Source organism: Nesoenas mayeri (genome assembly GCF_963082525.1).
Source record: "Nesoenas mayeri genome assembly, chromosome: 1".
Taxonomy (NCBI): Eukaryota; Metazoa; Chordata; class Aves; order Columbiformes; family Columbidae; genus Nesoenas; species Nesoenas mayeri.
In genome coordinates, this window is record NC_137541.1 from 212,727,022 (window position 1) to 212,754,542 (window position 27,521).

The 27,521-nt window shown below is 57.7% G+C and overlaps 1 protein-coding gene across 1 annotated transcript in view; it reads right to left on the bottom strand.

The window, feature by feature from the left end:
* ARAP1 (ArfGAP with RhoGAP domain, ankyrin repeat and PH domain 1) overlaps positions 1–27,197 on the bottom strand; it is a gene marked incomplete at its 5' end in the record, with an annotated part of 40,432 nt that extends 13,235 nt beyond the window's left edge. The window contains 17 exons of the mRNA XM_080338763.1: positions 898–1,093; positions 1,171–1,273; positions 4,395–4,530; positions 4,643–4,777; positions 6,806–6,980; positions 8,114–8,296; positions 9,140–9,225; positions 9,379–9,578; positions 9,664–9,770; positions 10,128–10,333; positions 10,428–10,548; positions 10,791–10,860; positions 14,473–14,583; positions 16,221–16,318; positions 17,144–17,214; positions 18,644–18,732; positions 26,563–27,197. Of these exons, the coding sequence (XP_080194889.1) occupies positions 898–1,093; positions 1,171–1,273; positions 4,395–4,530; positions 4,643–4,777; positions 6,806–6,980; positions 8,114–8,296; positions 9,140–9,225; positions 9,379–9,578; positions 9,664–9,770; positions 10,128–10,333; positions 10,428–10,548; positions 10,791–10,860; positions 14,473–14,583; positions 16,221–16,318; positions 17,144–17,214; positions 18,644–18,732; positions 26,563–27,197 (2,722 nt within the window). The remainder of the gene's footprint in view (positions 1–897; positions 1,094–1,170; positions 1,274–4,394; positions 4,531–4,642; positions 4,778–6,805; positions 6,981–8,113; positions 8,297–9,139; positions 9,226–9,378; positions 9,579–9,663; positions 9,771–10,127; positions 10,334–10,427; positions 10,549–10,790; positions 10,861–14,472; positions 14,584–16,220; positions 16,319–17,143; positions 17,215–18,643; positions 18,733–26,562) is intronic.
* Between the last annotated feature and the right edge of the window lie 324 nt (positions 27,198–27,521).

The window sequence follows — 27,521 nt, forward strand, 5'->3', positions numbered from 1 at the left end:
GATCACCCCTGGGGACAAGGGGCCTATTGGGGGAACAGGGGGTCACCCAGGGGAAGGGGGGGTCTCTTAGGGGGTACATGGGGTCACCTGTGGGAACAGGGGGTCACCCAGGGGAATTGGGGTCACCCAGGGGAATTGGGTCACCCCCTGGGACAGGGGGTCACCCGGGGGGCAGGAGGTCACCCAAGGGAATGGAGGTCAACTGTGGGGACAGGAGGTCACCCAGGGGACAGGGGATCACCCAAGGAGAGAGGGGATCAGCCAGGGGAATGGGAGTCACCCCTGGGGACAAGGGGCCTATTGGGGGAACAGGGGGTCTACCAGGGGGTACATGGGGTCACTCGTGAGAACAGGGGGTCACCCAGGGGAATTTGGGTCACCCCATGGGACAGAAGGTCACCCGGGGGGCAGAGGGTCACCCAAAGGAATGGAGGTCAACTGTGGGGACAGGAGGTCACCCAGGGGACAGGGGGTCACCTGAGGGAACAGGAGGTCACCCAAGGGGATGGGGTCACTGGAGGGGAACAGGGGGTCACCCAAGGGGACAGGAGATCACCCAAGGGCACAGGGAGTCACCCAGGGGAATTGAGTGGACAAGAGGTCACCCAGGGGGAACTGAAGGTAACTTGGGGAGACAGGGGTTACCCAGGGAACAGAGGATCACCCCAGGGAATGGGGGTCACCCCAGGGAATGGGGGTCAGCCAGGGGAAGTGCTAACCCCCCCAACCCCATGGGTTGGCCATGTCAACAGGTCCAGCTCCATCCCCAACTTTCCAGGCCTGAAGAAGAGGATGATAAGGAGGAAGAGCTCCCACGTCCCACCCAGTGCAAGGACCCCCATGTGGGCAGGATTTGGGGGACACCCCCCTCTCCCCAAGGTCCCCCCGGACACGCACAGAGCTCCTGGAGCTTGCGGAGCTGCAGTGGCTCCTGGCGCTGGTTGTCCTCGGAGGAGACGTGGAGTGCGGAGCCGGCCAGGGCGAACCAGCCCTCCCGGGCTCGCTCCAGGTCCAGCCCCCCCTTGTAATTCAGCCGCCCCACACGCTCGAAATCCAGCGCCAGCAGCTCCTCAGCGCGGGGAGGGACGAAGGACTGAGGTGGGGACACGAGGGACAGGTCAGTGTCACCAGAGTGGGTCCCCACAGCCACCCCAGGCCGGCGCGTCCCACCTTGGCGATGGATTTGAGCCATTCCCGTGCGGAATCGGGGCTCTCGAGCCCAAAGAGGTAGAGCCGCTCCGACTCGGTGTAGAGCTCGAACGTGTTCTCGATCCTGCGATAAAGGGGGACACGGGGGTGGTTGGGTGGCAGGGGTGTCCCAAGGGTGGGAGCATCTGATGCTGGGGACCCCTTGTGCATCCCCAGGCTGTGTGTAGGGTCTGATGTGGAGTATAGGGGCTACAAAGGGGCTACAAATGGGCTACAAAGGTATTACAAAAGGGTTACAAAGGGGCTGCAAAACAATTGCAAAGGGGTTGCAAATGGGCTGCAAACAGGTTGCAAAAGGGTTACAAAGGGGCTGCAAAGGGGTTGCAAAGGGGCTGCAAACAGGTTGCAAAGGGGTTGAAAAGGAGCTGCAGAAGGGTTACAAAGGGGCTACAAAGGGGTTGCAAAAGTGTTGCAAAGGGGTTAGAAAGGGGCTACAAAGGGGTTACAAAGGGATTGCAAAAGGGTTCCAAAGGGGCTGCAAAACAGTTGCAAAGGGGCTGCAAACAGGCTGCAAAGGGGTTGAAAAGGAGCTGCAGAAGGGTTACAAAGGGGCTACAAAGGGGTTACAAAGGGATTGCAAAAGGGTTCCAAAGGGCCTGCAAAATGATTGCAAAGGGGTTGCAAAGCAGCTGCAAAAGGGTTGCAAGGGGGGTGCAAAAGGGTTGCAAAGGGGCTGCAAACAGGTTGCAAGTGAGTTACAAAGGGGTTACAAAAGGAGATTGCAAAAGTGCTGCATAGGGGTTACAACGGGGTTGCAAAGGAGCTGCAGTGGGGTTACAAAGGGGTTACAAACGGATTGTAAAAGTGCTGCAAAGGAGCTACAGAGGGGTTAGAAAGGGGCTACAAAGGGATTGCAAAAGTGCTGCAAAGGGGTTACAAGGGGGCTGTGAAGGGGTTACAAATGGGCTGCAAAGGGGTTACAAAAGGGCTGTAAAGGGATTACTAAGAGGTTACAACGGGGCTGCAGAGGCATTACAAAAAGATTGCAAAGGGGCTGCAAAAATTTTACAAAGGGGTTGCAAAGGGGCTGTGAACAGGTTACAAGTGGGTTACAAAGAAGTTAGAAAGGAGATGCAAAGGGGTTACAAAGTGATTGCAAAAGTGCTACAAAGGGGCTACAGAGGGGTTACAGAGGGATTACAAAGGGTCTGTGGAGGGGTTACAGAAGGATTGCAAAGGGGTGGCAAAGACATTACAAAAGGGTTACAACAGATCTACAAAGGGTTTACGAAGGGGCTGGCAAGAAAGTTCCAAAGGGGTTAACAAAGGGCTTGCAGAGGGGCTACAAAGGGGCTGCAGCAGAGTTGCAAAAAGGTTGCAAAGGGATTACAAAAGGGTTACAACGGGGCTACAAAGGGTTTACAAAGGGGCTGCAAAGGAGATGGCAAGCAAGTTACAAAGGGGTTAACAAAGGGGCTGCAGAGGGGCTGCAGGGGACTTGCAAAAGGATTGCAAAGGGTCTGCAAACGGATTACTAAGGGCTTACAAAAGGGCTGCAAAAGAGGCACAGAGGGGCTGCAAAGGGGTTACAAAGGGGTTACAAAGGGGTTACAAAGGGGTTACACAGCCTCCTTGCAAAGCCAGCTGGCTCAGGCAGGTGACACAAGCCAGGGGACAGCAGAGGGGTTGGGGACAGAGGTGCTATATTGGGGTGTTACAGGTTATCAGGGTGCTACATTGGGGTGCTATAGGATATTGGGGTGTTATAGGAGATCAGGGTGCTGTACTAGGGTGCTATAGGAGATCCGGGTGCTATACTGGGGTGCTATAGGATGTCAGGGTGCTATATTGGGGTGCTATAGGATATTAGAATGCTATAACATAGAATCATAGAATGTCCTGAGTTGGAAGGTACCCACAAGGATCATCGAGTCCAACTCAGGGTGCTATAGGATTTTGGGGTGCTATAGGATATCAGGGTGCTATATTGCGGTGCTATAGGATATTGGGGTGCTAGAGGAGATCAGGGTGCTACATTGGGGTGCTATAGGATATTGGGGTGCTACAGGATATCAGGGTGCTATATTGTGGTGCTATAGGATGTCGAGGTGCTACAGAATGTTGAGGTGCTATAGGAGATCAGGATGCTATATTGGGGTGCTATAGGACATCAGGGTGCTATATCGGGGTGTTATTGTATGTGGGGGTGCTATGGGATATCAGAGTGCTATATTGGGGTGCTATAGGATAGTGGGGGTGCTATATCAGGGTGCTATGGGATGGGGGGTTGCTATAAGACACAGGGGTGCTATATCAGGGTGCTATGGGATGTGGGGGTGTTATAGCAGGGTGCTATTGGATGAGGGGGTGCTATAGGACGCAGGGGTGCTATATCAGGATGCTATGGGATATGGGGGTGTTATAGCAGGGTGCTACTGGATATGGGGATGCTATAGGGTGCGGGGGTGCTATAGCAGGGTGCTATGGGATGTGGGGGTGTTATAGCAGGGTGCTATTGGATGGGAAGGTGCTATAGGACGCAGGGGTGCTATATCAGGGTGCTATGGGATGTGGGGGTGTTATAGCAGGGTGCTATTGGATGGGGGGGTGCTATAGGACGCAGGGGCCCTATATCAGGGTGCTATGGGATGTGGGGGTGTTATAGCAGGGTGCTACTGGATATGGGGGTGCTATAGGATGCGGGGGTGCTATATCAGGGTGCTATGGAATGTGGGGTGTTATAGCAGGGTGCTATCAGATGGGGGGTGCTATAGGATGTGGGGGTGCTATATCAGCGTGGTATAGGATGTGGGGTGTTATAGCAGGGTGCTATTGGATGGGGGGTGCTATATCAGGGTGCTATGGGATGTGGGGGTGTTATAGCAGGGTGCTATTGGATCGGAAGGTGCTATAGGATGCAGGGGTGCTATATCAGGGTGCTATGGGGTGTGGGGGTGTTATAGCAGGGTGCTATTGGATGGGGGGGTGCTATAGGACATGGGGGCGCTATATCAGGGTGCTATGGGATGTGGGGGTGCTATAGCAGGGTGCTATTGGATGGGGGGTGCTATAGGATGTGGGGGTGCTATATCAGGGTGCTATGGGATGTGGGGTGTTACAGCAGGGTGCTATCAGATATGGGGTGCCATGGGATGTGGGATGTTACAGCAGGGTGCTATGGGATGGGGGGGTGTTATAACAGGGTGCTATGGGATGTGGGGGTGCTCGGGGGGGTGCAGCCTCACCCGTGGCTGTGGGGGGGGTTGTTGACCAGGCAGACGATCTCCCCCACCTTGATCTCGCCGTTGGGGACGGCGTTGCGGTCGTTCTCGTAGTAGCTGAGGACGCCGTCCTGCAGCGTGCACCAGCGCCGGCTGAACTCTGCACGGCACAGGATGGTGCTGGGAACCCCCATTTTGGGGCTGCCACAGCCCCCCCCAATCCCTGCACCCTGATTTCCCAGCCCCCTCGGACCCCAACTCCCACCCCGTACCTTCCTGGCCTTTCCGCTCGCCCACGGGTTTGGCCATGGAGGGGGTTTTGTAGAGGAAGCCATGGTGGGTGACGGAGGGAAGGGACACTGAGTAGGGCTTGTCCTCGCTGCCCCCCACCTCCAAACGTGGCGGTTCTGTGAAAAAACGGGGTGACGAGCTGTCATGGGGGGGCTGCTGGGAGGGCATCCTGCATCCCACACCCCGCATAGCATCACAGAATCGTTTTGCTTGGGAAAGCACCTCAAGATAATCAATTCCAACCATAACCCAGCCCTGTCCTGCCCCATGTCCTAAGAACCTCATGTCCCTCTGTCCAGCCCCCCAGGGCTGGTGACTCCAGCACTGCCCTGGGCAGCCTGTTCCAATGCCCCACAGCCCTTTGGGGAAGAAACTGTTCCCACATCCAACCTCAACCTCCCCTGGTGCAACTTGAGGCCGTTTCCTCTGCTCCTGGCGCTTGTTCCTGGGGAGCAGAGCCCGACCCCCCTGGCTCCAAGCTCCTTTCAGGCAGTTCAGAGATCAGAAGGTCTCCCCTCAGCTCCTGTTCTCCAGCTGAACCCCCCAGATCCCTCAGCTGCTCCCATCACATTGTGCTCCAGCCCCTCACCAGCTCCGTTCCCTTCTCTCCACTCGCTCCAGCACCTCAAGGCCTTTCTTGGTGTGAGGAGCCCAAAACTGCCCCCAGGATTGGCGGTTTATTCCCCCCAGGTCCCAGCACAGGGACGGTCACTGCCCTGGTCCCGCTGGCCACCCCAGTGCTGGTACCAGCCAGGATGCTGGTGGCCCTTTGTCCAGATCCCTCTGTAGATCGTTCCCACCCTCCAGCAGATCAACACTCCACCCAACTCGGTGTCATCTGCAGACTTACTGAGAGTGCAGTAAATGCCCTCACCCAGGTCACGGATCATATTAAACAGTCCTGCAGCTGGAATAAGAGCCCAGGGCTCTGCCACGTCCTCCCCATGTCACCATGGTCGTGTGCCTCACTTTCCCCACCTTGCCCCCAACAAGAGGCATCCCCCGTTTGGTCTGGGGACCAGGCAGAGCTGGGGTGTGGGGACACTTCTAAAGGGGCAAGGACACCAGTGGGGCTGCCCAGAGACAGAGAACCCCATGGGGACACAGCACCGCGCCACCCACGGCATGGACCTCGGTGACGCCGGGACTCTGGTGACACCTGCCAGCGCCAGCAGGACAAGCGCAGGGTTTGGCTTTCCTGGCTCACCGGGGCGGCCTCGCTGCTCTCCCAGTCCCCTGTTTGTACTGGGCTGACTGGAGCGGCCGCAGCCCCAGTCCTGGGTGAGCTCCAGCTTCCGTGGGCCGGACTTGGCCCCCGCGGCGCTGAGGGAGGTGACACCGCGCCAGCCCCGGCACACCCGCACACCTCCCAGCCCAGGGCCACCCCGGGGCAGGGCGGGGGTCGGGACTGGGGGGCCCTCAGCCCACCCACAGTGGGGTTGGGGGGCACGGGAGAGGGGGTGTAGAATGGTTAGACCACCCTGGCCCTAATAGGGGCGCTTGGGTGGGGGGACATTCCTGGGGGCTGCGGGGGTGCTGGGGTGTAGGGGCATTCCCTGGGACACTTGGGTGAGGGGACACTTTCTGGAGACATTCAGATGGGGGGACATTCCCCAGGGATGCTTGGGTGGGGGGACATTCCCAGGGGACATTCCCTGGGGATACTGGAGTGGGGGGACATTCCCCAGGGACACTTGGGTGGGGGGACACTTTCTGAGGACATTCCCTGGGGATACTGGAGTGGGGGGACATTCCCCAGGGACACTTGGGTGAGGGGACACTTTCTGGGGACATTCCCCAGGGACACTTGGGTGGGGGGACATTCCCTGGGGATACTGCAGTGGGGAGACATTCCCTGGGGACACTTGGGTGGGGAGACATTCCCCTGGGACAGCCACAGCGTACCAGGATGGTGCCGGAGGGCTGTCCCCACCCCTCCCATTCCCATTGTCCCCATTGTGCCAAACCACATCCCCAATTGGGATAGAACCTCCCCTCCCCATCCCCCCATCCAAAGGTCCCCAAAACCCCCTTCCCGGGGTGCACAGAGCCAGGTCGGGCTCCAAACACCCCCTGGGGACACTCCAGCTCCAGTGGCTTTAACCCCATGAAGGACGGGGGGCTCAGGAGGGGTCACCCCGTACCTGAGGTCCTGTTGTGGAGCAGGAACTCCATCTGCAGCCTCTGTCCGCTCCTCTGGGCCAGCGCCAGCGGCGTGGGGCACCGCGGGTCCCCGGTGTCACACGTCACCGCCGCCCCGCAGAACAGCAGCGCCAGCGTCTCCGCCAGGTCCCCGGTGGTGACAGCGGCGCAAAGAGCCTGCGGCAGGAGCGGCGTGAGGCCCAAGGCTGGCGAGGAAGAGGAGGAAAATCCCCCCAAACCACCACGGTGAAAGAAGCCACGGCCGAACAACCGGTTCCCCACAACCGGTGATCCGAGCAGGACAAACAACCAGATCCCCCCAATCGGCGACCCGAGCAGGACGAACAACCGGATCCCCCCAAACCGGCGACCCGAGCAGGACGAACAACCGGATCCCCCCAACCGGCGACCCGAGCAGGACGAACAACCAGATCCCCCCAACCGGCGACCCGAGCAGGACGAACAACCAGATCCCCCCAGCCGGCGACCCGAGCAGGACGAACAACCAGATCCCCCCAGCCGGCGACCCGAGCAGGACAAAGAAAGTTTGGAAGTGGGAGGAAAAGAAAAGAAATAGAAAATAAATGGAGAAGTTTTGGAGGAGCGGGTGAAGTCATCGCCGCGGGGCGGGACGACTTGGCCAGAGCAGAAAAACAAACCAGCCCACATGCGAATTCCCGGCCTCCCCCCCCCCGGCTCTTGTGCAAACACGGAGCGGTGGTTTGGGGGGGGACACACACCGAAGCATCGGGGTGGGGGTCCCAGTGTTGCTTGTGCACAGGATTCCAGCCCAGTAACAGACTGGGAATGGGTGGCGTGGGTGGGGTGGGGGTGCTGGACAAGCACCTCTCCCTACCCTCCCCCTGTGTGCCCCCCATTGAACCCCACTTCAGCCCCGTGCTGGACCCCAGCCCCATTTCCAAGGAGATGAACCCTGGGGGGGTCTGGCTATGGGGGGCAGGTCTGGTTGTTGGGGGGCAGGTTCTGGGTCTGGTTCTGGGACGAGGGGTCTGGCTACTGGGGGGCATCTGGCTGGGGGGGGACACGGACACCCCACCTTGACCGAGGCTCCTCATCCTGGCAATGAAGCTGGTTGTGCCCCAGAGGTGTCACCTTGTCCCCATGCCCTATCCCTCCTGGGGACCCCAGGCTTTGACTGAGGAGGGCACAGAGGGGACAGGAGAGGTACAGGGGGCATCTTGCTCAGGTACAACCCTTGCCCCCCCAAACACCCTGGGGACCCCCACGTAGCACCCAGGTGGGACCCCCAAAACCGACACCCAGCCCCGGATCATAGGGGGGTTACTGACCCTGTCCAGCTCCTCCTGGTTGCCGAAAAGCGGGTGGTAGCGCCGGTACTTGCCCTCCCGGTATTTGGCGATCAGGAAGCGCCGCCGGTCCCCGCTGGGGCTGCTGGGGCCGATGGCCTCGCTGGGGGGGACGTTGGCGGCCCAGAACTCGTTGGCCACCGCGTTGCCCACCTGTTGGAAGAGCTGCGGGGACAAGGAGGGGACGATGGGTGGGATGGAGCAGGGTTGGGTATGGGGGCTCTTTGTGCTTATGGGGGGGGGGTCACTGATGCCCAGGGGTGCAGGAAAAAGTGCAGGGAAAGCCATGGGTGCTATAGCACCACCCCCCCATTCCACAGCTGTCCCTCCCCTTCCCTCTCTGGAAAATCACATCTGGAAAGCAGCATCCAGCTGCGGGCAAGGGGGGGTGGTGCTCAGCATCCACGGGGTGGATTTAAAAGGCTTTCTGTGGCACCCCCAGCATTAAAAAATGGGCGTTTAGGTGTCTCCCAGACTGTCCCAGTAAGGCCGTAAAGCTTTTTGGGGTGATGCAGGGGCCGGGGAGAGGCTGAAGGAGGTTTGGGGGGGTGCAGGGGAACAGCTGGAAGCGTTTGGGGGCTCGGGGAGCGGGCGATGCCGGAGGCGGGGGTGGGACGCCAGACAGGAATGCAGGATCCAACTGGGAGGAACTGGGAAGAGCTGGGGCCAGCCAGGGGTTGGAAATGGCGGCCAGGGCGGGGGGGGGGGTGGGTTTACGGCATTCCTCCACGCCGGTGGCCCCGCGGCTCGCCAGACGTGCCCCTCCCGCCATGGACACACAGACGCCGTCTGTCTGCGGCGCGGGGGACACAAGTGCCACTTGTCCTCGCTGGGTGGGCGCCAGGTGGACACAGAACGCATGGGGGGGCTGCTGGGGGTCCCCACATCCCACATCCCAGCTCGGATGGGGATGGAAAAGCCTCTCCCGTGCTCTGGGTTTGCTCTGGGGAATAAATGGGGTGTCCCCCCCTCCAAAAAAAAAGAGGTTTTGGGGTTCTGTGCCGCTACCTGGATCAGTTCCTCTGTCCACACCTTCCTGTCCATCTTCAAGCTCCGCACTTTGGTGACACCAGGACCCAAACCCCGGTGCTCCCCTGCCAGCGAGACAAGCCCTTAGGGACGTATTTTGGGGTCCCTTGCACCCCACATTCCTCCCGCTGCCATCCCATGGCAGGGGATGCTCAACACCCCCCATCCTATGGCAGGGGGGTGCTCGGCCCCTTCCACCCCCCCCAGGCTGCGGGTACCGGCGCATCGTTTGCAGATGACGACGCAGAGGTTGATGGAGGCCCAGTCGGGGTGGGGGGCGCCGCAGTCGGCGCAGAAGCAGTTGGATTCCACCCCCCAGATCCTCTCGGCCACCTCCGAGTTGGAAAGCGCCTCGGCGATGGATTGTCTCATGGCTTCCACCCATTCCTCCTTCTCCTGCTCCGAATCGGCTGAGAAGCTGCGGTGGCGGGGATGGGGGGGTGAGGGATGGCTGTGGTGGTGGGGGGGACCCCACTTGCACCCCCAGCCCTCCGCGGGGTCACCTGAAGATCCGGTACGGCGTGGTGAGGTCGAAACCCCGGCGATCCACCTCCTTGACGTTCCCCACGTTCATTTCGATGTAGGTGATGCCGATGCCCAAGCGATAGTCCTGGGGGGGACAAAGGGGTGATGTGGGGGGGGGTACAGATGATGCTCTGCAAGCACTGGTCCCCATGTCCCCTCCCAGCCCTGGGGGAGCACAAGGGGCTCTGGGGGAGCTGCCGTGGGTGCGATGCTCCCATGGGACCCTAAATCTTGGCGGGGGGGTGGACCCCAGTTTGGGGGGTGACAACCCTGGGGTGTCCCCGCTCACTGCTACTCTGTAGTTAATAAGGAGACTTTAGCTGAAAGGAAAATTCACTAAAAGACAAACTTGTCTTGTTTTTAACAAAACCGGGACAAGTGACCATCAAAGTGGCATCAGGGTCCCCCTCAAAGTGTCACGGGGTCCCCCCCAGCCACCTACCTCTGCGTTCTTATAGAGAAAAACTCTGTCCCCAGCCACGGCCACAAAGAGTTTGTGCTTAAAGCCCCGCAGCTCCAGGAAGCCGCACTTGTCAACGGGCTCGGTGGCACCGTCGCCGCTCGGTGACATCGGCGTCCTCTCCGGAGCTTTGCTCTTCCGCTCCTCCGCCATCTGCTGCAGGGTCCGGATCCACTCGTTCCGATCGGCTGCAGGGACAGGGGGACACACGGGTTGGGATCAGCTCCCTCTTGGGCCAGGGGAGGGGACACCCCAGAACAGGGACCCCCCCTTGTCACTCACCGTCACTCTCGGCCCGAAACACGAAGTTACGGTTGTTGGTGACAACTTCAAATTTCTGGTCCCCAACGCTGGCGACGCGGGAGATGGAGGAGACGGGGATGAAGCGCTTGGAATAGGCGTCCTGGAGCGGGGACAAAGGGGAGGACAGACAGACAAGTGTCACCTCGCGGTGATGGGATGGGGACCCCCCCCTGCTGCTCCAAATGCTGAGAGCATCCCTGCCTGGGTGGCTCTGAGCATCCTGCATCCCACCCCAGCACCCATCCCGGGGATGCTGCCCCTTGGCAAGGATGTGGCCTCAGTGGGGTGGCCCCCCCATCACCTTCTCACCTCGACCCCCCCAAATCCTCCCTCCTCGCCCACCTTTTCGCTGTCGAAATAGCGGAGGTAGTCGGCGTCCAGCTTTACCCAGCGCTTCTGGTAGATGTAGGACCTGGGGAGGGACCCGGCGGAGGGGACAGGGTGACACAGCCGCACCCTCCGCATGGGACAGGGGCTGCTGGACCCCCCCGGACTGCAGCAGCCCCCCTGTCCAGCCGCAGGCTGCACCATGTGCCCTTGAACTTGGGCGGTGATTCGGCTTGTGCCTTCACGCCCCAGTTGCCAAAAGCCCGGGGCCACCTTTGCCATCGATCCCGTGCCGTGTCCCCAGCCCTCGTGTCACCGCTGGGGACAGCCATGGGGACTCCATGCTTTCCTCCAGCCAGGAAAAGGTGGGAGGCTGACCCTAACAACCCCCCCCAAAATCCTTATTTGCAATTCCTCCTCAGGACCTACAAGTTGGGGAGGGCTCAATTGTGCAAAGTGGGGTTTGTGGCAATTGCAGCTCTATCAGGGAAGAGGGGGGACCCCAGAGCTCAAGCAGAGCCCCTCCAGGGACCACGATCCCCTTGCAGCCCATCCATGGTGGCATCAGGGCTGTGGGAGACCCCGAACCAGCCCTGGAGGCGTTTACTTAAGGGCTCGTTTGCTCAGGAAGGACTTTGCCATCGCCACACGTGACTCCACGTTTGGCCTTGACGTAGTCGGCAGCAGCAATCGGGGTGCAAAGCGCTCGGTCCTGTCCCCCAGAAGGAGTTTGTCCCAGTCCGGGGGTGCGCAGGGACCCCCCAGCTTTGCTCTGAACCCCAATTTGGGGTTTCTGCCTTTCCTGCCATTGCCGTCCCCACGCTCCAACGCCCGAGCGGCTTCTCCAGCTTCCCAGTGACCTCCCAGTTGCTCCCAGTTCCGCAGCAGCTGGAGCTTCCCCCTTCTCCTCCTCGGGGGGCTGCAGCCATGCACCTGAGATTAAAGGGCTCCCAAATATCCCTCACATTCACATCTGCAGGGTTGGGGGCTACAAAATGCCAGGATTGGGGCTGCGAAACGCCAGGGTTGGGGGCGCAAAATGCTGGGGTTCAAGGTGCAAAACGCCTGGGTTGGGGGCACAAAGTGCCGGGATTGGGGATGCAAAACGCCTGGGTTGAAGGCACGAAATGTCAGGATTGGGGATGCAAAACGTCAGGGTTGGGGCTGTAAAATGCCCGGATTTGGGGTGCAAAATGCCCGGGTTGGGGACACAAAATGCCAAGATTGAGGATGCAAAACACCAGGGTTGGGGCTACAAAATGCCATGTTTGGGGCCACAAAATGTTGGGGTTGGAGCTGTAAAACACTGGGGTCGGGGCTGAGAAACATCAGGGTTGGAGCCATAAAATGTTGGATTTGGGAGTGCAAAACACCAGGGTTTTGGCTACAAAATGCCATAATTGGGGGTGCGAAAGGCTCAGGTTGGGGCTGCAAAACGGTGGGGTTGGGAGTGCAAAACGGTGCGGTTGGGGCTGGAAAACATCAGGGTTGGAGCCATAGGGTGCTGGGTTTGGGAGCGCAAAACACCGGGGTCGGAGCTGTGAAACACCGGAGTTCAGGCTGCAAAATGCTGGAGTTGGGGATGCAAAATGTCAGGGTTGGGGCCACAAAACGCTGGGGTTGGGAGCGCAAAATGCTGGGGTTGGGGATGCAAAATGATGGGGCTGGGGCTGCAAAACTCTGATGTTCAGGGTGCAAAATGCTGGGGTTTGGGCTGTAAAATGCCGGGGTTTGGGACACAAAACCCCAGGATTGGGGCTGCAAAACACCGGGGTTCAGGGTGCAAAACGCCAGGGCTGGGGGCACAAAATGCCAGGATTTGAGATGCAAAATGCCAGGGCTGGGCCTGTAAAATGCCCGGATTCGGGGTGCAAAATGCCTGAGTTGAAGGCATGAAATGCCAGAGTTGGGGCTGCAAAATGCCAGGGTTGGGGCTGCAAAATGTTGGGATTGGAGCTGTAAAACATTGGGGTCGGGGCTGAGAAACATCAGGGTTGGAGCCATAAACCACTGGATTTGGGAGTGCAAAATGCCAGGGTTTTGGTTACAAAATGCCAGGGTTTTGGTTACAAAATGCCATCACTGGCAGTGCGAAAGGCTCAGGTTGGGGCTGCAAAATGCTGGAGTTTGGGCTGCAAAATCTCAGGGTTTGGGCTGCAAAACGCCAGGGCTGGGGACACAAAACACTGGGGTTGGGGCTGTAAAACGCCAGGTTTGGGGCTGCAAAATGCTGGGGTTCAGGGTGCAAAACACCAGGGTTGCGGCTGCAAAATGCCAGGGCTGGGGCCATAAAATGCTGGGGTCAGGGCTGCAAAATGCTGCGGTTCGGGGTGCAAAATGCTGGGGCTGGGGCTACAGGAGTCCCACGTTGGAGCTGCAAAAGGTCCACATTTGGGCTGCAAAACGGTGCGGTTGGGGCTGGAAAACATCAGGGTTGGAGCCATAAGGTGCTGGGTTTGGGGGTGCAAAACACTGGGATCAGAGCTGTGAAACGCTGGAGTTCAGGCTGCAAAATGCCGGGGTTGGGGCTGCAAAATGCTGGAGTTGGGGCAGCAAAATGTCAGGGTTGGGGCCACAAAATGCTGGAGTTGGGAGCGTAAAATGCTGGGGTTTGGGCTGCAAAATGATGGAGCTGGGGCTGCAAAATGCTGGGTTTGGGGGTGCAAAACACTGATGTTCAGGGTGCAAAATGCTGGGGTTTGGGACACAAAACACCAGGGTTGGGGCTGCAAAGCACTGGGGTTTGGAGTGCAAAATGCTGGGTTTGGGGGTGCAAAATGATGGAGCTGGGGCTGCAAAATGATGGAGCTGGGGCTGCAAAACACGGATGTTCAGGGTGCAAAATGCCAGGGTCAGGACTGCAAAATGCTGGGGTTTGGGCTGTAAAATGCTGGGGTTCGGGATGTAAAACACCGGGGTTCAGGGTGCAAAATGCCAGGGCTGGGGCTGCAAAAGTCCCATGTTGGAGCTGCAAAAGGGTGGGCTTGGGAGTGCAAAATGATGGAGCTGGGGCTGCAAAACACAGATGTTCAGGGTGCAAAATGCTGGGGTTTGGGCTGCAAAATGCTGGGGTTTGGAACACGAAATGCCAGGGTTGGGGCTGCAAAATACTGGGGTTCGGGGTGCAAAATGCTGGGTTTGGGGGTGCAAAATGATGGAGCTGGGGCTGCCAAATGATGGAGATGAGGCTGCAAAACACTGATGTTCAGGGTGCAAAATGCCAGGGTTAGGGCTGCAAAATGCTGGGGTTTGGGCTGTAAAATGCTGGGGTTCGGGATGCAAAACACTGATGTTCAGGGTGCAAAACACTGGGGTTCAGGGTGCAAAATGCTGGGGTTTGGGACACAAAACACCAGGGTTGGGGCTGCAAAATACTGGGGTTCAGGGTGCAAAATGATGGAGCTGGGGCTGCAAAATGCTGGGTTTGGGGGTGCAAAACTCTGATGTTCAGGGTGCAAAATGCTGGGGTTTGGACTGTAAAATGCCGGGGTTTGGGACACAAAACCCCAGGGTTGGGGCTGCAAAACACCGGGGTTCAGGGTGCAAAACGCCAGGTTTGGGGGTGCAAAATGGGGGGGATTAGGGCTGCAAAATGCAACATGACACCTGATGAGCAGGAACAACGGGTGCAAAAAGGGGGGGAGAGCATCTCAGCACCAGGGCGGGGGGTCCGTGTCCCCCCCGGGCCGTCACTCACCCCTGCGGCGGGTTCTTGTCCAGCCAGCCGGCTTTGACGGTGGGCAAGAGCGGGGCGGTGGTGGCCGTGCTGTCCATGCTGTCCCCAATGTCACCGCAGCTGCTGCCACTGCTGGGGACCGGGAGGGGGGTTAAGAGCTGGCGGATCCCAGGGGGTGGCCGTGTCCCCCGTGCCGCTTGTTTCAGCCTCCCCTTGTCCTTCCCCCAGGCGCCGGGTGTTTGTGAGCGGGGACCTTGGTGACAGTCCCCTGGGTGGGGGTCCCAGGGCGTCCCCAGGGGCTGGGGACAGCAGAGAGACTGGGGAGGGGGGACAGGGACACCCCCAGGGGTCACAGCCGCACAGCAGAGACATGCACACATATGTGAAGCCAGATCCTTGCACGTACATGCACCAGCATCCCTTGCACATGCATCCCTTGCACACGCAGCCCTTGCACACGCAGCCCTCGCCTACACATGCAAACACAGATGTGCGTGCACACACGTACGCACAAGCATCCCCCCCCAGGGGTTTGCACGCACATCCCTTGCACAAGCATCCCCAGCCGTGCACACCCTTGCACAGGTATCCCCAGCCGTGCACACCCCTGCAGAAGCATCTCCAGCCATCTACACACCTCTTTGCACAAGCATCTGCAGCTGTGCACACACACCCTTGCACAAATATCCCCAACTGTACACGCTCACCTTTGCACAAGCATCCCGTGCTGTGCACACGCACCCTTGCACAAGTATCCCCAGCTATCCACACACCCCTTTGCACAAGCATCCCCAGCTGTGCACACGCACCCTTGCACAAGTATCCTCAGCTATCCACACACCCCTTTGCACAAGCATCCGCAGCTGTGCACACGCACCCTTGCACAAGTATCCCCAGCCATCCACACACCCCTTTGCACAAGCATCCCCAGCTGTGCACACGCACCCTTGCACAAGTATCCCCAGCTATCCACACACCCCTTTGCACAAGCATCCGCAGCTGTGCACACACACCCTTGCACAAGTATCCCCAACTGTACACGCTCACCTTTGCACAAGCATCCGCAGCTGTGCACACGCACCCTTGCACAAGTATCCCCAGCCATCCACACACCCCTTTGCACAAGCATCCTGTGCTGTGCACACACACCCTTGCACAAGTATCCCCAGCCATCTACACACCCCTTTGCACAATCATCCTGTGCTGTGCACACACACCCTTGCACAAGTATCCCCAGCCATCTACACACCCCTTTGCACAAGCATCCGCAACTGTGCATGCACACCCTTGCACAAATATCCCCAGCTATGCATGCTCACCTTTGCACAAGCATCCCCAGCTCTGCACGCACACTGTTGCACAAGTGTCTCTAGCTGTGCACACAGCCCTGCACAATCGTCCCCAGCTGTGCGTGCACACTTTTGCATGAACATCCTCAGATGTGTGCACCTTTGCACAAGCGTCCCCATCTGTGCACACACACACCCTTGCACAAGCGTCCTCAGATGTGCACACACTCTGTTGCACAAGTGTCTCTAGCTGTGCACACACACAATTGCACATACATTCCCAGCCGTGCACAGACAACCTTGCACACACATCCTCAGCTGTGCACACACATCCCCAGCCGTGCACACACATCCCCAGCCGTGCACACATACCCTTGCACAAGCCTCCCCAACTGTACACATCCTTGCACGAGCACTCCCAGCTGTGGCCACACGTGTCCCCACCTTTGCACACTCATGTCCCCCCCCTTGCACACCTACCCGGCGGGGGGAGCATCGAAATAATCCTCGACCAGCTCGTCCTCGCTGAACAGGCTGTTGACGCGCACGGACCGCGGCCGCGCCGGCTCCGCGTCCTCCTGCGGGGACAAACGGAGTGACAGGGACACCCCAGCACCCTCCACCTCCTCCCCGCACCCGAATGGACCAAAAAACACCAAAAAAGGGTAAATAAAGCCAAAATCTCCACCCACGTGCCCTGGGTTTGCTGCTTCCCCAGCACCTTTCATTGTGGTTTTTGGGACTTTTATTTGGGGTTTTCTTGCTTTATTTTGGTTGGTTGCTTGGTTTGGGGTTTTAAATATTGATTTGGGGGTTTTTTACCATTTTTGGGGTTTTTTGGTGAGTTAACGCGTGTACAACATAGATTAACCCCATTATTCTCCCACAACAACTTCCCCACCGGTGCGCCAACCTGCGCCTCGCGTTGCCGGAGCACTAAATAATTTGGATAAAACCCCATTTTTGGTTGGTTTTGTGGCTAAAACGCTCTGGTTACAATAAAGTCGGGAGTTGGTTTGGTGCTAAAATGGATCTTTTGGGGTGTCTCAGTGACACAACCCCCCAAAATTCACTTTGGGAGTCCTGGGGACCTGTGGGGACCCTCATTGGTTTCATGGCTAAAATGCTCTTGCTAGAATAAAGTTGAGAGTTGCTTTGGTGCTGAGATGGATTTGTTGGGGTGTCTTGGTGACAACCAACCCCCAAATTCCATTGGGTGCCCCACTGGGGACCCGTGGGGACACAATGGTGACGCAGTAGGGACAAAGCCCCCTCTCCAGCCACCCCCAATGTTGCCCAACTCCAAGTCCCTTGGAGGACACTGTCTCTTGGGGACACTGTGTGTCCCCCATAGCTCCTCCCCACCCTGCGGTGTTCCCAGCGTTGTCACCCATGTCCCCAACCTTGTCACCCATGTCCCCTGCGCCTCTGGTTAATTCTTCCTCCCAGGCGGAGTCTTCGTAGTCGGAGTCATCTGGGAAGAGAAAGAACAGAAGGGAATTGGGACACAGGGTTCTTGTCACCTGTCCCCACCACCATGGGGACACTGTCACCACCCTCCTACCACCAATGGGAGGGGACTTGGTGACGTGGGGGTCACAAAGGGGGGGTTTTTAGGGTGTTTTTCCCTCCCTCCCCCTTCGTTCTGCAGTTCTCAAGCTGGTTCATTAATAATAGAATAAAGGCAATTAATAATGGATGGATGATGGATCATGGGGTAATGAGGGAAATGATCAACGTCATAAAAACAGTGAGAGGATGATAATTAAAATTAGAACAATAAAAATAATAGGAGGATGATAATAATAATAATAATAATAATAATAATAATAATAATAATATGTAATAGATAATAGGTAATAGATAATAGGTAATAGATAATAGGTAATAGATAATAGGTAATAGATAGTAGATGCTAATAGATAATAGATAATAGAAGATAATAGATGATAGATAATAGAATACTAAAAATAAAGTAATAATAGAATAATAATAAATACTAGAATGCTAATAGAATAACTAGAAATAATAAAATAATAAAGAATAAGAAGTAATGGAATACTAAAAATTATAACAAGTAATAATAAAATAATGATAAATACTAGAATGCTAATACAATAATAAAAATTAATGATAAAATAATAACAATAGAATAGCAATAGAATAATAAAAATAATTATGAACTAATCAAAAATTATAGTAAGCAATAGAATACTGGTAGATTAATAAAAAATGCTGATAAAATAATAATAGAATAATAAGTAACAAAATACTAATGGAATAATAAAAAGAGTAACAAATAATAATATAATAATGATAAATACTAGAATACTAATAGGATAATTTAAAATAATAAGAAAGCAATAATAGAATGGTAATAGATAATAGAATAATAGAATAAGAAATAGAATAGAAATAGAATAGAAATAGAAATAGGAATAGAATAGAATAGAATAGAATAGAATAGAATAGAATAGAATAGAATAGAATAGAATAGAATAAGAAAAAGAACTATAAAATAATAGAATAAAAATAATAGAATAGAATAAAATAATAGAATAAAAAATACTATGATACTAATTGAATAATAAAAATGATGATGAAATAATAAAAAATTTAATAAGAGTACTGACAGAATAATGAAAATAATGATAAAATAATAACAGAGTAGTAATAAATACTAGAATACTAATAGAATAATGAAAAGTGGCAATAAAGTAATAATAGAATGGTAAAAACTAATAGAAAAATAATAGAATAATAATAAGTAATAGAATACTAATAGAATAATAAAAATATCCGTAGAGGAATAATAGGCTAATAATAGAATAATTTAATAATAATAGAATAATAACAAATGAGAGGATAATAAAACCTGGGGGGGCCCAGACCCCCGTACTCACCGAACTCGGGCACAAAGGCCTTGGGCGGTGGCTTCGCACGGGGCGCGATGGCCGGTGGCACCAAGGGGACACCCTCGGGGATGGGGACACTGCGGAGACAGGAGCCAAACCCCACTTCCTAACAGCAACAAACCACCTTTTTGGGGGTCCTAACGCTGTGCTTTTAGCCCAAAATTACAGGTTTTGGCATCAACATCACCTCCTGGTGCTGCCACTGCCGCTCGGGTCCCTTATCTGCCACCCAAGGCCACCAAGAGCCACCGGAGCCTTGAAACCGGTCTGAACACGGGCTGGGTGGCTCCTCGATGGGGCTTTTGGTGGCCACGGGGTGTCCCAAGGGTGCTGTGTCACCAAAAGCTTGGCCAGGGGACAAGAGGGACAATGGGGACCACCAAAGCTGCCACCAGCACCCAGGGGACAGTCAAGGATGTCCCCAGTACCCACGGGACAGGGAGGAATGTCACCAGCACCCAGGGCACAGCCAAGGATATCTCCAGCACCCAGGGGACAGCCAAGGATGTCACCAGCACCCAAGGGGACACTGGGGACCACCAAAGCGGCCACCAGCCCCCACGGGACCCTGGGGACAGGGAGGAATGTCACCAGCACCCAGGGGACAGCCAAGGATGTCACCAGCTCACAGGGGACCGCTGAGGCTGTCACCAGCACCCTGGGGACAGCCAAATATGTCACGAGAACCCAGGGGACACTGGGGACCACCAAAGTGGCCACCAGCACCCAGGGAACTCTGGGGACAGTCAAGGATGTCACCAGCACCCAGTGCATGCAGGGGACAGCCAAGGATGTCATCAGCACACAGGGGACCCTGGGGACAGCCAAGGATGTCACCAGCACGCAGGGGACAGCTGAGGTTGCCACCAGCACCCTGGGGATAGCCAAGGATGTCACCAGCACCCTGGGGACTAGGGGACACTCAAGGATGTCACCAGCACCCTGGGGACACCTGAGGCTGCCACCAGCACCCTGAGGACCCAGGGGACAGCCAAGGATGTCACCAGCATCCAGGGGACAGCCAAGGATGTCACCAGCTCCCCAGGGACCCTGGGGATGGCCAAGGATGTCACCAGCACCCAGGGGACCCTAGGGGCCACCAAAGCTGCCACCAGCACCCAGGGGACAGACAGGGATGTCACCAGCATGCAAGAGACCCAGGGGACAGCCAAGCATGTCACTCAGGACCCAGAGGACAGTTGAGGCTGCCACCAGCACCCTTCAGACAGCCAAAGATGTCACCAGCCCCCTAGGGACCCTGGGGACAGCCAAGGATGTCACCAGCACACAGGGCACAGCTGAGGCTGCCACCAGCACCCTGGGGACAGCCAGGGATGTCCCCAGCACCCAGGGGACCCAGGAGACAACCAAGCATGTCACCAGCACAAAGGGGACAGCTGAGGTCGCCACCAGCACCCTGGGGACCCTGGGGATGGCCAAGGATGTCACCAGGACCCAGTGCACCCTGGGGACAGCCAAGCATCTCACCAGCACACAGGGGACAGCTGAGGCTGCCACCAGCACCAAGGGGACAGCCAAATATGTCACCAGAACCCAGGGGACACTAGGGACCACCAAAGTGGCCACCAGCACCCAGGGAACTCTGAGGACAGTCAAGGGTGTTACCAGCACCCAGTGCATGCATGGGACAGCCAAGGATGTCACCAGCACACAGGGACAGCTGAGGTTGCCACCAGCACCCTGGGGATAGCCAAGGATGTCACCAGCACCCTGGGGACCCAGGGGACACTCAAGGATGTCACCAGCACCCAGGGGACAGCCAGCCCGTCCCTGTCCCCAGTGACTCCCAGCGCCTTGTCTGGTGCCCGAATGTGTCCCCAGAGCTGGGGGGTGGTGACAGGGAGCGGTGACCTCATTTCCCAGCCGCCGTTCCCATGGCAACGGCCACAACCATCCATACATTAGGGACTGCGGGCAGGGGGTGCAGCCCCCCCAGTTTCCCCCCAGTCCCCTGTTTCGTTGTCATGGTGCGATGACAAGGATTTTGGTGGCATGGTGTGATGACAGTGACAACCGCCTCCTTGGGGACATCTCAAGGGGGTTGGGGACAAAACCCTTTGTGGCTCAGCCCCTCCTGGGGTTGGCAGCCACCCCCTGACCCCCCCCAGCCCTGGCAGGACGTGGCCAGTGACAAGGGTGACATTAGGGAAGTGATAAGTGTCTTATCTGTTGTGTCCCGCCCCCAGCATTAACGGCTCGGCTGGGCCCCCCCTGTTCAAACTGGGGGTGATGGGGAGGGCAATGTCACCCCAACCCAAACCTCTGCTGGGGCCACCGCTGTCCCCTTGGGCTGGGCCACCGACCTCTGGGACATCCCAGCTGAGATGTCATTGTCACCTCCTGTGCCTTGGCCCAGGGCTGGAGGGGACAGTGGGACCCCAGAGAGCTGGGGGGGGTCACAGGGACCCCAAAGTGGTTGTAGGGGGACAGTGGGACACCAAAGGGTTGGGAGTGGACAATGGAACCTCAGAGGGATGAGGGGGGATCAGTGGGACCCCAAAGGGCTCAGAGGGGGTCAGTGGGACCCCAGAGAGCTGGAGGGGGTCACAGGGACCCCAAAGTGGTCGAGGGGGGGGAACAGTGGGACCCCAGAGAGCTGGGAGGGGTCACAAGGACCCTAAAGTGTTTGGGGGGGGGAACAGTGGGACCCCAGAGAGCTGGGGGGAGTCACAGGGACCCCAAAGTGGTCGTGGGGGGACAGTGGGACACCAAAGGGTTGGGAGTGGACAATGGAATCTCAGAGGGATGAGAGGAGATCAGTGGGACCCCAAGGGGCTGGGAGGGGGTCAGTGGGACCCCAGAGAGCTGGGGGGGGTCACAGGGACCCCAAAGTGGTCGAAGGGGGGGACAGTGGGACCCCAGAGATCTGGGGGGGAGTCACAGAGACCCCAAAGTGGTCTTGGGGGGACAGTGGGACACCAAAGGGTTGGGAGTGGACAATGGAACCTCAGAGGGATGAGGGGAGATCAGTGGGACCCCAAGGGGCTGGGAGGGGGTCAGTGGGACCCCAGAGAGTTGGGAGGGGGTCACAAGGACCCCAAAGTGTTTGGGGGCGGACAGTGGGACCCCAGAGAGCTGGGGGGGATCACAGGGATTCCAAAGTGGTCAGAGGAGGTCAGTGGGACCCCAAAGGGTTGGGGGGGCTCACAGGGACCCCATAGTGCTCGGGGGGGACAGTGGGTACCTCAGAGGCCTGGGAGGGGACAGCAGAACCCCAGAGGGTTGGGGGTGGACACAATGCGACACCCCTAGCCTGTCCCCAAGCCCCTCTTGCAAAATGCTCCCCCCCCCCCCCTGCCCGGGGTTGTTTCCCCTTATGAGGGGTGACGGGCCCCCCTGGGCCACCAGCAGCTGGAGAAGCACCAGGGACCACGGTGGCACAGCTGGAAGTGGGGGAGATGGGAGGGGTGGGGGCATCACCCCAAAAATGCCGCTGTAATGACCCCCCCAGGGGCGCTGCCCCCACAGGGCTGCTCCAGCGCTTCCCCAGCCTGGGGTGGGCTAATGGCACCCTGACATGGGCAAGTGTCCCCATACTCGTCACCCTCTCCCTGTCCCCATCCCTACACCTGTGTCCCCATCCTTGTGTCCCCATCCCCATCTCTGTGTCCTGTTCCTGTGTCCTCATCCTTGTGTTCCCATCCCTGTCCCCTGTCCCTGTGTCCCCATCCCTGTATCACCCTGTCCCCATCCCTGTGTCCTGTCCCTTTCTCCCCATCCCGGTGTCCCCATCCCTGTCCCCCTGTCCCCATCTCTATGTCCTGTCCCTGTGTCCCCATCCCTGTCCCCCTGTCCCTATCTCTGTGTCCTGTCCCTTTCTCCCTGTCCCTGTGTCCCAATCCTTGTGTCCCCATCCCTGTCTCCCGTCCCTATCCCTGTGTCCCCATCCCCATCCCTGTGTCCCGTCCCTTTCTCCCTGTCCCTGTGTCCCCATCCTTGTGTCCTGTCCCTTTCTCCCTGTCCCTGTGTCCCCATCCCTGTGCCCGTGTCCCTATCCCTGTGTCCCTGTCCCCTTCCCTATGTCCTCAGTCCCTGTGTCCCCAGTATGTACCTGCTACAGCAACCAGGCACCAGCACATACAGCATATCATATATATATGTGTGTATACACACACACACACATATATACATATATACACATATATATACACACACACATATATATACATATATACATACATATATATATATATATATATACACACACACATATACACACATGACTAACCAATTCATCCATACGTTTCTGTCTATACCCACAAGAGGGATCAAGCCCTGGCACATATATAGCCTAATGTGTACACATATATATATGTATATATATTTATATACCCATACATGTATATATACACATATATATATGTATATATACAGACACAGCAAGGTGCACATGCTGCTGTGCACGCCATGAGCCAGCCCATATCCTCCAGCATATATTAATATTTCTCCATCATCTATAGGTGCGATGTGTACATCACGCTGGCCCAAGGGCTGGCACAGGCTGTGGGGTCCCCACAGTGTCCCCAGTGTCCCCCCCAGAGCCACAGCGGGGACAAAACACCCCAAAACACATCCCTGTGGCATGGGGGCGCTGTGTGGGTGCTGTGTCCCAGGACATGTCCCTGTTCCTGTTCCCCTGTCCCCATCTCTGTCCCCTTGTCCCCATCCCTGTGTCCCTGTCCCCATCCCTGTGTCCCCGTCCCTGTGTCTCTGTCACTTTGTCCCCGTCCCTGTGTCCCCATCCCTGTCCCCACCCCTGTGTCTGCATCCCTGTCCCCCTGTCCCCACCCACCCCTGTCCCCCTGTCCCTATCCCCCTGTCCCCATCCCCGTGTCCCCGTTCCCATATCCCCATCCCTGTCCCCACCCCTGTCCCCCTGTCCCTATCCTCCTGTCCCCATCCCCGTGTCCCCGTCCCCATGTTCCCATCCCTGTCCCCACCCCTGTCCCCCTGTCCCCTTGTCCCCACTCCTGTGTCTCCGTCCCTGTGTCCCTATTCCTTTGTCCCCGTCCCCCTATCCCCATCCCTGTCCCCACCCATCCCTGTCCCCCTGTCCCTGTCCCCCTGTCCCCATCCCTGTGTCCCTGTCACTTTGTCCCCGTCCCTGTGTCCCCATCCCTGTCCCCTGGTCCCCGTGCCTGTGTCCCCATCCCCATCCCTGTGTTCCCGTCCCCGTGTCCCCATCCCTGTGCCCCCATCCCTGTCCCCCTCTCACTTTGTCCCTGTCCTTTTGTCCCCGTTCCTGTGTCCCCATCCCTATGCCTGCCTCCCTGTCCCCATCCCTGTCCCCGTGTGTCCCCATCCCCATGCCTGTCTCCCTGTCCCCATCCCTGTCCCCCTGTGTCCCCATCCCCATGCCTGTCTCCCTGTCCCCATCCCTGTCCCCCTGTGTCCCCATCCCCATGCCTGTCTCCCTGTCCCCATCCCTGTCCCCCTGTGTCCCCGTCCCCATGCCTGTCTCCCTGTCCCCATCCCTGTCCCCTTGTGTCCCTGTCCCCATCCCTGTCCCCCTGTGTCCCCATCCCTGTCCTCCCCCCAGCGCCGGACACGTCACCACCAGCTCGAGCTGAGTCAGCACTTGGCTCGGTGCCACCAACCCCGCTGTGACATCCCCGAACCCCCTAGGGGACAAATCCCCACCCCCCCAGCTCTAATCAACCCCCCCCAGTGCCACAGGAGGGGACAAGACACCCGGGGGGGTGACACAAACAATGTCCCCAACGCCATCCAGCTGCTGCTGGAGCCACCCAAACTTTGAACACCACCGAGTGGGCTGAGCGGGTCCTGACCCCCCCATGTCCCCCCGTGTCCCCCATGGTGGCATCGGTGACATCCCTACCTGGGCGGGTGGCGGGGACACGGCGAGGCCGGGGCTGGTGACGGGTGGGGACACACGGGGACCGGAGCTCGTCACCCACGGCACTTCCTGCGGCCGCCACCAAAACTTCCTGGGGTGGCCCGAGTGACAGCGCGGCCGGGACGGAACTGCCACCAAAGTGCCACCAAAGTGCCACCAAAGTGCCACCGAACCGGCAGCGAAGTGCCACCAAAGTGTCACCAAACTGGGCCCGAACCGGCACCAAAGGGTCACCAAACTGGGACTGAACCGGCACCAAAGTGGCACAAAACTGGTAGCAAACAGGAACAGAAATGTCACCAAAGTGTCACTAAAGTGTCACCAAAGTGCCACCGAACCAGCAGAATCGGCACCGAACCGGCACCAAAGTGTCACCAGACCGGTACCGAACCGGCACCAAACTGGGACTGAACTGTCACCAAATTGCCACCAAACTGGGACAGAACTGTCATCGAACTGGTAGCAAATCAGCACCAAATTGTCACTGTACTGGTACCAAACTGGCACCAAACCGGCACCAAACTGGTACCGAACTGGCACCAAACTAGTACCAAACCAGGACTAAACTGTTACCAAATTGGTACCAAACTGGTATCCAACCAGCACCAAACTGGCATCAAACCAGCACCAAACTGGTACCAAACCAGGACTAAACTGTTACCAAATTGGTACCAAACTGGTATCCAACCGGCACCAAACTGGCATCAAACCGGCACCAAACTGGTACCAAACCAAGACTAAACTGTTACCAAATTGGTACCAAACTGGTATCCAAACAGCACCAAACTGGCACCAAACCGGTACCAAACTGATACCAAGTTGTCATCAAACTGGTACCAAACTGTCACCGAACCGGTATCAAATTGCCACCAAACTTGGAAAGAACTGTCACCAAACAGGCACCAAACTGGTACCAAACTGCCACCAAAACCAGCACCAAAATGGTATCAAACCGATACCAAACTGTCACCAAATTGTCATCAAACTGGTACCAAACTGTCACCGAACCAGCATCAAATTGTCACCGAACTGTCAGCAAACTGGCACAGAACTGTCACCAAACTGGTACCAAACCAGCACTAACCTGTCACCAAATTGTCACCAAACCAGGGCCACCAGTGTCACTGGTCACCAGTGTCCCCTCAGGCAGAGCAGCCCCGGGGGGTGGATTTGGGGACCCCCCCTGGTGCAGAAATGCAGTGACAGGGACACTGTGAGTCCTGGGGTGACTCCATGGGGGGACACAAAGCACAGGAAGGGGGGGGTCACCACTGCCCCCCTCAACCCCAAGGGCAGGGGGGTCTCCCCAAAAACCTGCGGGGGGTAGGGGGAGGTACCCCCAGGGTGATGTTTTGGGGGGCTGTGGGTACCCCAAGAAGATGTATTGGGCTGGAGAGAGGTGGGTACCCCCAGGGAGATGTTTTGGGGGGGTGGGTACCCCAGTAAACGTGCTGTGCTCTTTGGGGGGGATGTTACCCCCAAGGGGACGTTTTGAGGGGTTGTGGGTACCCCCAGAAGATGCTTTGGGCTGGAGGGGGTGGGTACCCCTAGAAGGATGTTATAGGGGGCTGGGGGTGCCCCCGGGTGACGTGCTGGGGTTGGAAGGGGGGGGGTACCCTGAGATGGATGTGCTGGGGGGGTAAGTACCCCCAAGGGATGTGGGGGGGGTGGGTGGATACCCCTAGGGGTATATTTTGGGGCAGTGGGCACCCCTAAAAGATATGCTGTGCCCTTTAGACAACATGGGTACCCCCAGGGGTAATTTGGGAGGGTGGGCACCCCCAAAAGATGTGCTGTGCCCTTTAGACAACATGGGTACCCACAGGGGTAATTTGGGGAGGGTGGGCACCCCCAAAAGATGTGCTGTGCCCTTTAGACAACATGGGTACCCCCAGGGGTAATTTGGGGAGGTGGGCACCCCCAAAAGACGTGCTGTGCCCTTTGGGGTGGGTGGGCACCCCCAAGCATCCCCCTCCATCCCCACACGCACCCACCCAATGTCCCACTGCCCTCCCAAACCCCCCCTTACCTCCTTTGGGGCGCAGCCCTGGGGGGCAGCACCGGCGGGGGGGTGGCGGCCACCGGGGGGGTCTCCGGGGACTGTCCCTTGGCTTCCAGCTGGTGCCGCTTGGCCGGCAGCGGTGGCAGCGGCGGGGGTGTCCCCCCCATTTCGGCGTGCGGTGGCACCTCCGGGGCTGGGGGGCGGCTTTGGGGTGTGTGTGGGGACTCCGGGCTGCCCCCCCTTAGCGATACAGAAAACTTGACGGGTGGGTGACAACCCACCCTGGGTGGGATGGGTGGGGGCAGCTGGGTGACGCTCACCCCCTCCCGCGCCACCGGGGGTGTCCCCAACTGCTCCGGTGCCACCGCCGTGCGGAAAATGTGGCGTTTGAGGGGGACGGGTTTCCTCGGGGGGGTCCCGGCGGGGACGGGGGTGTCGGTGAAAGCTTTTTGGAGCCCCAGGAGGATGCGGCGGCGGTGGCCGGGCAGCCGCACCCCCAGGGCGCCCAGCGCCTCGTCCGTCAGCGCCCGGCACTCGCCCACCCGCCGCAGCCCCCGCCGCTCGAAACGCTCCGCGTACTGCTCCAAGTGAAGCGCCCCCAGCCAGGCGGCCACCGGCAGGGACCCCCCCGGCACGGACGCCCCCTCCTCTTCATCCTCCATGTTTCTTCTTTGGGGGGGGACGCGGTCGCAGAGACCCCACGGCACTCAGAGCATCTCAGGCGGCGGCAGAACCTGGGGATGGAGGGGACAGGGATAAGCGCTAGGTTAGGATCAGGTTTAAACTGGTGCAAGGGGTCTAAACGCAACATCGCTGGGGGTTTAAGGGGGGTGTCACACCCCTGGTCTCCCCACCAAGTCCCCATTGGGTCACTGGTATGTCCCCTGAAGTGCGGGTGCAGAGATGCAGGAACACCGGAGTGTCCCACTTGGGGTGTCCAAATGTCCCGTATGGGATGTCCAAATGTCCCACTTGGGGTGTCCAAA